Source organism: Cryptomeria japonica, chromosome 4 (genome assembly GCF_030272615.1).
Source record: "Cryptomeria japonica chromosome 4, Sugi_1.0, whole genome shotgun sequence".
Classification (NCBI taxonomy): domain Eukaryota; kingdom Viridiplantae; phylum Streptophyta; class Pinopsida; order Cupressales; family Cupressaceae; genus Cryptomeria; species Cryptomeria japonica.
In genome coordinates this window covers 411,952,959-411,963,719 of record NC_081408.1, presented here as the reverse complement: position 1 = coordinate 411,963,719, position 10,761 = coordinate 411,952,959, and the positions used below count along the sequence as shown (strand labels likewise).

The 10,761-nt window shown below is 35.8% G+C and overlaps 1 protein-coding gene across 1 annotated transcript in view; it reads right to left on the bottom strand.

Annotated features, from left to right (window-relative positions):
* Window positions 1-2,779: 2,779 nt before the first annotated feature.
* The window catches only part of LOC131031034 (outer envelope pore protein 16-3, chloroplastic/mitochondrial), a 29,154-nt gene continuing 21,172 nt past the window's right edge, over window positions 2,780-10,761 (bottom strand). The window contains exon 3 of the mRNA XM_057962044.2: window positions 2,780-3,149. Coding sequence (XP_057818027.1) covers window positions 2,995-3,149 — 155 coding nt within the window. The 3' untranslated portion in view covers window positions 2,780-2,994. The remainder of the gene's footprint in view (window positions 3,150-10,761) is intronic.

Below are 10,761 nucleotides of genomic sequence, written 5' to 3'. Positions count from 1 at the left end.
GGAAGAACCAAGGGGGCGGAAGGGACTGCAACAACAATAACATCAACCAGGGCTTCATCACCAGTAAGGGGCACCTCATCTTGAGATGAATCAACCGAAACAAAATCTAAAGCATTAATCGTCAAGTGGTCTTCTATAGCATCCTTCCACCAAGTAGCAGCACCTTTGCGGTGAGAGAGAGAACAGTCAGAAGCAAGGTGACCCGTTGAGAAACACCTTCAACAGCGAAACGGGAGGCCCTCATAATCCAGCGGTTGAGTCCAAGGCCAGTCATCAACCATAAGAGCCACATCCCTAGGGAGGGCCAACAATATGTCAACATCAATTAATAGGCGAGCAAAGGTAGAATGACCCATGGAGAACATGGCATCATCAACCTTCAAGAAGTTGCCAATGGAGTTACCGATGGCCTCAAAACAAGAAGGTTCCCAGAAATGAAGGGGGAGATTGGGAAGGCGGACCCAAACCAAACGAACAAAGAGGGATTTCGTAAGGGGGTTGAAGGAAGGAGTCCAGGGCTTAAGGGAGAGAGAGTGATCCTCCCAAGACCATATCTTATCCAAAATCAAATAATCAAATCATGATCATGAGTAGAGGCAAAGGAAGCAACAAAAAACCCTTTAGCACAAGGGAAAAATTGAATGCCATAAGAAATATAGGGCTTCCAGGAATCACTCACCAACGATGAAGGTTCGGGAGGGAAGGCCAAAACCCAGTAAATTTGCAGACCAGAGCGCTGCGTTGATAGAAGTCAACATTCTCCATTACCTCACAGCCACAGACCACAACAAGAGAGGTCTTGGCACAAGGAAGAGGACGAGCCCCCTTAGAAGGTTGGGCAGCAGATTTAGCCATACGTGCAAAGCTACACTTCCCAGTAAAGGGTCTGGGCATAGCATTATCACCCGCAGGAAGGTCGTCACTAGCACCAGCAGCAGTTGCCAAGGTATCCAAATCCAAAACTGGATTATTTCCTATGGATCGATACATTTTTTTAATGATTCAATAATATTAATTTACACATTCAAGTCCTTGATTTACTTTGACATGATTCACATTAACCTGAGGACAAAATAGAAGATAAAAAATTGTAGACCCATAACATTTTGATTTCAATATTATAAATGCATTAATTACTTTACAAGTGACATAATTGTGCTTCTCACGACATCCCATTACTTATTCCCCTTCAACACTAATCCCCAAATTTGCATGTTTAATCCCTCAAACATTTTTTTACCACCCGAGGTCAAATTCATTGGTGTAGACTTAACCCAAGTCACTTCTACACTTAAAGATCTAAACATTTCATTTTTTAAATTTAAAATTCAAATCCATTGCTCACCACTCTACTGGCCATTATTAGCCAAATTAAACACAATGCATTTGTTTATTTGTTCAATGGTTATATTTAAAATCACTAAATTCACTCATTTGAAGCTATGCGTGAAATGCGAGAATATCTAGACCCGAGAGCTAAAAGGAATAGTCCACTATTGTATTATCTACGCATAACATCACTCTTACTACCATGTCATGCTGTATGTTTTCCTCAATCTTTTCACTCAAAGCCCTAAATCTAATCCATCCAGAGATTTGGCTTAGGAAAACACAAAATTCGAAATCTGGAAGCTTCCTTGGAGGTGTTTAAAAACACTACTATCCTTCACATCAATTCAGATATTAAAATCTAGGGAAGCAAATAAAATCAAGAAACATTCTCTTAAATCAGACCCATGCACACCAGATCAGGTCTACATGAAGACAAGGTCCATTCTCGCGAAAGTTGAATTGGCAAATGCGAAGGTGGATCAGAGTGACAAAAAATCATTTTGAAAATTCAAAATCTTTATTACAAGGTGGATAAGTTGTTGACATCTTAACACATCATTTCCTCATCATTAATTATCAAACTAAATATTACATTAAATTATTTAAATTCACATTTATTATATTTATTACAATGATCACCCAGATCTATTATTAAGGTTAATTTATATTTTAATTCATTGCATTTATTGAATTAACCTGAATGATTTAGGTGAAACAAAACACTTATTTTCTGTAAAATAGTAAATTTTGGTGTTCATTCGTTATGCTTAAGGTTGCAACTGTGTTCTACTGAAGGAGATATATTTTGTACCCGTTAATTTGTGGCAATAATTGAACAAATGCATTTCATTATCAGAAGTGCGTTTGCAACCTGCAGTTTGATGTTAGTCATTAGAATTAGTGAACAGTTGATTGCTAGCACTGGAGTAAACCAAAAACAAAAAATTAAAAATTAAAACTGTTTTTACATAAAGTTAGATAAATGAGCTGCTACGCCCAAGTCACAGTGAGTCTAACAAAAAAACTCCAGTTAGAAAGAGGACCGGTAACTCGATAGTAAAGCACCCCAGCAGGCACATGACAAGTCCTAGGTTTGAATCTTTGCTCATTAATGGAAAAATAAGAAAATTGATATTTTAATGACCTTTTAAATACTGACTGGAGCCTACGTGTATCCCCATGATACGTCTGTCAATATTGAGATCGAAAATTCCAACATGCAGCCAGCTCTCTGATGAGCAACATAAAAAAATTATTACTTAAGAATTATGCTATTTTTCTTTTAATATGAGTTGCTCCAGTGAAATTCACATTTTAGTTTGTCCATATTCTTGTTACAAAAAGGTAAAGGACTAAATATCTAGAAATATGAACCAACTTGAAATTTACACAAGACAATACCAACACCACTGACAATGAAAAGCATGACCTGTGCATTCAACACCACTGACAATGAAAAGCATGACCTGTGCATTCTGGTATCATAGGCCATTATCATTCAACATTAATGGAAACAACAAATGAATACCATATTATTTTTTCTCTGGATAATAGAAAGATTCGTTTGGTTTCCAAATCCCAGTTATTTTTCACTCTCCATGGAGAAATAACAACATTAAAAATCCTGTCCTTTAAAATAAGTTTTGCCAAATGAACTGTAAATCAATCGACAGCTGCTGATTCTGGGGCCTTTCCAGTAGTATATGGATAGTACTCTGTTCCATTATCAATCCTTGTGGTCTGTCCACTTGCATCCACAAGAGCAGCAGTAGCTGCCAGAGCAGCACCAGCTTTAAGAGCAGAAGAAATGCTACGGCCTGTCCATTCATAGTATTGATAGCATCGAACATAATTAGCTATCTAAGACCTAGACTAAAGTAATGAATTATTCAAGGCATGTAGGTAAGTAAAATGGTGCAGCCTTATTTGCATGTTATATATCCACTTAACCATTGAGAGATCACTTAGCGTGGTAAACACACATACCCTGAAGATCTCTGATAGCTCAAAAATAGTAAACAGAAATCATGTCATTTGTACAGATATTTCAGATATTGCTAAATTATACTAGCTTAGATATCTTAAATACAAAGAACTGTCAAACGCTGAGACATACCAAATGTGGGGCTCCTACATAATGTGTTTGCGTATCATATAGGCACCTCAAAGTTGGTATCTCTTGATGAAAAACAGATTTCTATTTTATGATATTTGAGTTAATTATTTCTATATAAAAGATGATTGTTCACAGCTTCCATGACAAATTTGTTCATTGTACTTACTCAAAAATAGCTAAGGACGAGCGAATTGAAAATTTGTGACACCTATGGATTTGAGGATTACAACTTTCCCTTCATAGTATGATAAATTATTAAACTGAACTTCGGGAGTCAATTACTCTGAAGGAATTCTTAGTCTGCAAAGATAAAAACATTTGTGTCTTCATTTCCACAATATTTAAATGATATTATGATATTATAAAATATATATTCATCCCACTCGTGTTTATATATATATATATATGGTAAAAAGATTTACGTAGAGAGAAAAGGATTACTTCATCCATAACAATTCTAAGGATAACAGTTCATAAACATAAATTGCTGAAGAATCAAAAGTCACAGAAAACTAGGTTCTCAGGAGATGGGTATTGGTACCAGAACATTGTAATTAATGCAATATTTCGCTCTGGATTGTCACCGTATATAACTGATTAAAATGTACTGGTACATATAGTTTGAAGATAATGTATTAAAACTCATTTAAATATTTAAAGAAAATAATTAAATCCTAATTTACATCAAATTTGAAGAAAGCAAAGCTAAATAAAAAATATTAAAAAAACTACGAAGTTAGATTTATGATAAAAACCCCACCTAGTTAGATAATATGGTAAAAAGTTAAAACCATTAGAAAAGAACTAACACAATATCTTTCGACGCTTTTAAGCCTGTGTGGGTGTCATTCCAAGCATGCCTTTAGTAGCTGAGAGCTGAAAATAGAAATTTAAAAGCTCAAGAATATAAAAAAATAAACAGCTACAATGATAATAAGATTTAAAAGATAACCATTTAAATGAAGTAAGAAAAATTAAATAATATAAGAAAGGAAATCCACAATCAAATCCCACATAGATTAAAACTCCAATATCATTTCTGTTTTCTCAGGCAGATGAAAGCCAGGCGGCAACCTTCCTAACTTCAAAAGCCTTTGCTCCTGTTACATAGACTCAGATAAAGGACTCGTTTATATCACTGGAGGACTTGATGCGTTTAACAAAAAACACTGCAGCAGCTTACAATGTAGAGGAAGACCAGCCAGAGCTTCTTCCTCCCGTGATTTGTTTGAACTTCAAAATTTTCAATTTTGTGGCTCTTCCAGTTTTATTGGGTGGAGAGTTGACTGGTTATGCTAATTTTATCTAATTTTTGTTATTGTAACAACAATCTATTTTATGTTTTGAATTTGAGTTTTGTATTTTTTAAATTACAATGCATATTATAAATTTAGACTACCGAATATTGTTAGCCACTAACAGGCATTACACACCACTACTTCCCCTTGGCTGCCCACCTTCTGGGTGTAGTTGTATGTCAAACCCATCAGTGTAATTAAATTTCCATACTGTTGAGGCTTGAAGAGGACTCAGGCCACATAATGAGAAGCTCAAGTCATCTCCACCACCCAAGTGACCTCCAGAAAAGTCAGTTCCTATCTGACCTATTTTAATGCTAGCCTGTACTAAAATTCATGGGAAAAGGGGTTAAAAGAGGCAAGGATTTAGAAAGAAGCATAAAATGTAGATGAGGCAATGCATCAGAATAGAGAATGAAAAACTCTGCAAAGACATTCAGAACACACAAGAATACAACCGGAGACGATGCAGAACCAAAAGATCACCTCATGTTGCAAGGGGTGAGAATAGGTCCAAAGACTCCAATGTAAACATCAAATAGACAAATACCCATATATTACACTCAATCACATTAAGAGAATTGCAGATAGAAGACACATCTTACAGATGGGGACACAAAGGAAGAGCGGGGACTCCAATACCAATTTCAGAGGAGAGATTTATTCAGTAACTGCAAGAAAACAAGGACCAAATCCTATAAAGAGATGTGAAGAATGTGGCTGACCTATCATACAAACAGTATGCAGGTCAAATGAACAACCGATTCACAGATGTGCAGTGTTACATAACAGAAGTACACAAAGAAGGAACAATGACAAATGGAAAACACATGGTGCTCATTCATATGCAGAAAACATTTAACCACCCTATGAAACACTCCAAATGTGTGGAATCTGACAACGTATTTGACCCAACCAGCAAATGTTCAGCGGCTTCAGCCTACTGGCAAAGATTCTCTTCTTTACAATATATCCCCTTGTTTAAGCCCAGCTATGCCTATGACCTAAGTTGCAAGATTTGTGCCCATGTTTACCTTCAGTGAGAAAAAATAAAACAGAAGAACTTGTCAACTATAAAATTTGTGAAAACCAAATTATGATTAAGTTCGAATAATATAAATTTTATAAATTAAACTAAGATTGACAAAAAGATCAACAATAAAAAATCTAGAAGCATAAAATGTAACAAAAATTAAAAAAGTAACAATTTCAAGTTAAGCATAAAGCTTATAATAAAATACTAAAATTTATCAGAAACCTACAAAAACTAAAAGCAATTATTAAATTTTATATTATTAGACCCTGCCTTAGGCAGAGACTGATATTTTCATGTAGCTTTTTCTAAATTAATCTTGCCTACAAACCAGCATCAAAAGATAAATTTCTTCCATATTCTAATGATTTGTAGTGTTTCAAATTTCATTAAACCCATTCTCTAATTTATGATTGGCTCGTGGCTTAAAAGCTGGGGGGATTTTTATTTTTCCATTTCAAAATAAAGGAAAAAAATAACTAACCAATCATGTCTTGGAATATAGAACTCATATTCATATTTCCTAATGTTCTTAGTTTTTTTTCTGGGAGAACACATGGGCCTGCAGCTGACCGCATAGCATGCTACAAAATGATTCAAGTGCCTCGGGTACATTTGGACATTTTGTATTCATGCCTTCCAGGAGAGTTGCATGGATAACAAGGCAAAAAAATCCCTTCTGAAAATCTCATATTTGCAAAAACATTCTCTTCCGAGGACTTGTAGCAGGGTTGCGAGTTGCAGAAATAATTATTGCACAGAGAGGCTTGAAAGGTTTTGTATTTTTTTTTCACATCTGGCCTGATTAAGGGTTTGTTCTGTAAATAATTCTCCCACTCTCTGCAACTATAGCTCTTTTTGTGCCTTCACTCAATGTTCTGTTGTCGATTTGAAGACTGATTTTCTGATTTGCAGAAGAACAATTTTAGTTTATTGCAAGAACAAATTTAGTTTACTGGAATTGGTTCTTTGAGAATACAAATTTCAAATGTGTCAGGAATGAACAGTTATATAACTTCCTCACTGCATGGCCTATCAAGCACAACTCAAAATGGAGTGACCTCTGGATAGTTGGACCATCATTGATTACATGGCATATCTGGAATGAAAGGAACAGGAGGATATTTAAAGAAAAAGAGCTCCCAGTAGACAAACTCATCTGCAATATCAAAAGTGCAATTGAAGAAACTATCAATGGAAAAGTAAGCAAATATAAAAATAATGCATATAATGAATGGGATCGCATGATGGAAAAATATTGGCTTCTGAAAAGACAGACATACATCCCGCTCACCACCAATAAGAAACTGGATAGAAAGAACGTCAGATGGAAAGCTCCGCAAGAGGATTGGCTAAAACTAAACTTTGATGGTGCGAGTAGAGGAAACCCGGGAGAAGCTGGCCTGGGTGTCATAATCAGAAATAACACGGGAGATATTCTTCACGGAGCATATGGTGACCTTGGCCATGTCACCAATAATGTGGCAGAAATCAAAGCTTTAGAGGCAGGATTGAATCTATGTGTACAAAAAGGACTCTCCAAAATCATCATTGAGGGAGACTCACAGATTGTTATAAATGGGATAATCAAATCATATTTTCACAGTTGGAATTTGGAAAAATGGCTTCCCCGAATTAACCAGCTACTCAGCTCGATTGGATCTTACGATATCAATCATGTATACAGAGAAGGGAATCGGTTGGCAGACCATCTAGCAAATCTGGGAGTTGAATGCAATAATGAAATTGTCACATTTGACAAATACTCAAATGACAGAAAGCATTAATTTTGGGCTTCTCAATTTGGGGTTTACCATCCTTCCAATTGGTATTATATGGCATATCATGTAATCTAGGGGGTCTATCTTGCTAGTTATAATGAGGTTTATCATTTTTGTTAACCTTGGTAGTCAAATCTTTCATAGCAGTAACCAATTTCTCTATCTTATTCTTGCCAGTTATAATGAGGTTTATCATTTTTGTTAACCTTGGCAGTCAAATCTTTCATAGCAGTAACCAATTTCTCTATCTTATCATCCTCTTTAGCAACTTTACTAGGTTGCTGTTTGGTTTCTTGCCATAATCTACCATCTGTCCTTCTTCCTAATTTCCCAGATGCTTTTCTGTTACTTTCTACATTTATGGCAATTCTAAAAGCATCTCTCAAGTTATGGGGATTTTTATCTCTCGAGATATAGGCCATCTTGGAATCAAATGCATTGTAATATGTATTAAGACACATGTTATCATGTAGCCTTCTACAGTAAGTCTTTGCAGGCGGCAGAATTAAAATATGAGACCATGGAGAAACAAGCTTATGCCCTAGTTAAAGCTGTTAAGGCTTTTAGGCCATATTTAGTGAATGCAAATATTATTGCCTATGTCCCACATGCTGCAGTTAAGGATATTTTGTCTCAATCTGAGGTTACTGGGAAGAGATGCAGATGGATCAACAGAATTCAGGAATTCAACTTGGAGATAAAGATCACCAAATTGGTGAGAGGTTTAGGTTTGGCTAAGCTCATGACTGAGTCGAATCTTTGAGCTGAGCAAGATGGATTTTTCACACGAAGGCATCGGTTAAAAAATCCAAGGAATTAACATCCCGACCCAAGATATGTAGGTGGCAAGAGATATATGGGTCTGCCTTCATAGTATATCTTGGATCGGGATTATGTAATCAGGGTGGCGGGTGGATAGTCTTAGTTTTTATGTTATGTCTGAAGGCAAACAGTACGTAACCGTATTTTGATACATTAATATAGGGCGCTATCCCCGTAAAGATAGCACTTACCTTCAAAAAAAAAAAAAAAATTAGTTTACTGCAGTAGTTTCTTTTTTGCTGCTATAAATTGCAATATTTTCTCACTCTAACACAGCGCTTGTTTTGAGTTTAGTGTTAGATCTGAGTAAATTTTGATAAATTTAACTTAAACATTTTAGACGGAAGTATCAATTTCGTCTAAATGATGTCAAATTTGTTGAGTTCTTGACAATTTCCTACCGCATTTGCCCTACATTGTTTAATATTTATGGAATTATTGGCTCTGACCAATGTTCTGATTGAATCTGATGACTCTAATTTAGACTTTTAGACAGCAGCTTTGCTTTCCCCTTGATGAATTTGATGAGAAAATCTGGTTGCATATCTCTAAAAATTCGTCAAAATTGGATGAGCTTTAGCGTTTTTGTAACTTTTCTACTTATTTGTTTGATATTGTAGGAAGTATTCATTCTGGTATTAGCGATTGATTTACCGTATTGAGCTTAAGTCAATCCAAAAAGATCAAAATGAGATCGTTCTTAACCTAATAAGCTCATGGATGGTATACTATAGTCTTATCTATTTTTTTACAAAAAATTAGGATTCAGTCCTATCACAGTTAAATCCATGGTGTAGACTTTGTAGTTTTCTACATTTATTGAGAATAATCATAAGGTTTGTTTTAGAGCATCTTTGTTGAGACATGGACCAACTAGGACTCGAACCTAGGACCTTCCATACGCTGCTGGAGTGCTCTACCACTGAGCTACTGGCCCCTCTTGGACCAGTCCATCGTCGGTCCAGGTGTGGCTTATTTCCAACACCAACACCCCCCCTTAAGCCACACCTCTCGTGTGCTTGGGGCTCCTAGCCTGGACCTGGCTCTGATACCATGTTGAGACATGGACCAGCTAGGACTTGAACCTAGGACCTTCCATACGCTGCTGGAGTGCTTTACCTCTGAGCTACTGGCCCCTCTTGGACCAGTCCATCGTTGGTCCAGGTGTGGCTTATTTCCAACACCAACAGTCTTGCGGTTCCTATGCATGAACTCCTCCCTTGCATGGCTTTTTTAGCAAAACATATTTTTTAGGGCAAATTTCGTTAATCATTAGAATTTAACCCTTACTGTAAAATGCATGAACTCCTCCCTTGCATGGCTTTTTTAGCAAAACATATTTTTTAGGGCAAATTTCGTTAATCATTAGAATTTAACCCTTACTGTAAAAATCCGCAGCTGCATGCAGGTTTAAATTTAGTGCTGTGCCCCTGTTTCTCTTAAATCAATAACGCAATCACTGCAATTGGAATAATTGAACTGCTAATTGTTACTCTTGGACGGGAAATACAAAGGGGATTCCATTTAAAATTTAAATTCGATATTTGTAATTTGTTTATTTTTAATCCTGAAGCTTATGTTTAATATTCAAGTGGACATAAATATTTTAAATAAAAATGATATCTGCCCCAGATGTTTCTGAGAAAGCTTGTACTAAACTGGATATCTTTTTTCTACTAGTTAGGATCTAGCCTTTTTAATTTGGTTAAAAGACTTTTTGATGATATTATCCTCATCCATGTTAGTAGCAATAACTCTTTAAATACTTGTCTCTGAGCACTTAAGGTGTATAAACTATAATGCCATAGTCGAGGGAGCTTTGTCTATCTTGCGATTCAGTCTCTTCAATTAATTACAATTTAGGTAGTCTTTCTACTTTCCTCACAGGTTTGATTTGAAAATATGTTATAGCTTAGCTACAATTCAAGCGCACCTTTTCAATCTTCCTCAGCATTGTTTTGAAAATCGTTTTTCAATTTTATGTCGTGTTTAATCAGAGCACAAGTTCATATTTTTGAGTTCTCTGGTGTGCTTATAACACAGGTTTTGATTTTATGAAGGGTTTACTTAAATTGCTTACCCTATTTGGCTGAACTAAGACAGAGCAAGCTCTGGCTTTCTATTTTTAACTGTGCTAGAATGCCATAGTCGAGGGAGCTTTGTCTATGTTGCGATTCAGTCTCTTCACTTAATTACAATTTAGGTAGTCTTTCTACTTTCCTCACAGGTTTGATTTGAAAATATGTTATAGCTTAGCTACAATTCAAGCGCAACTTTTCAATCTTCCTCAGCATTGTTTTGAAAATCGTTTTTCAATTTTATGTCGTGTTTAATCAGAGCACAAGTTCATATTTTTGAGTTCTCTGGTGTGCTTATAAC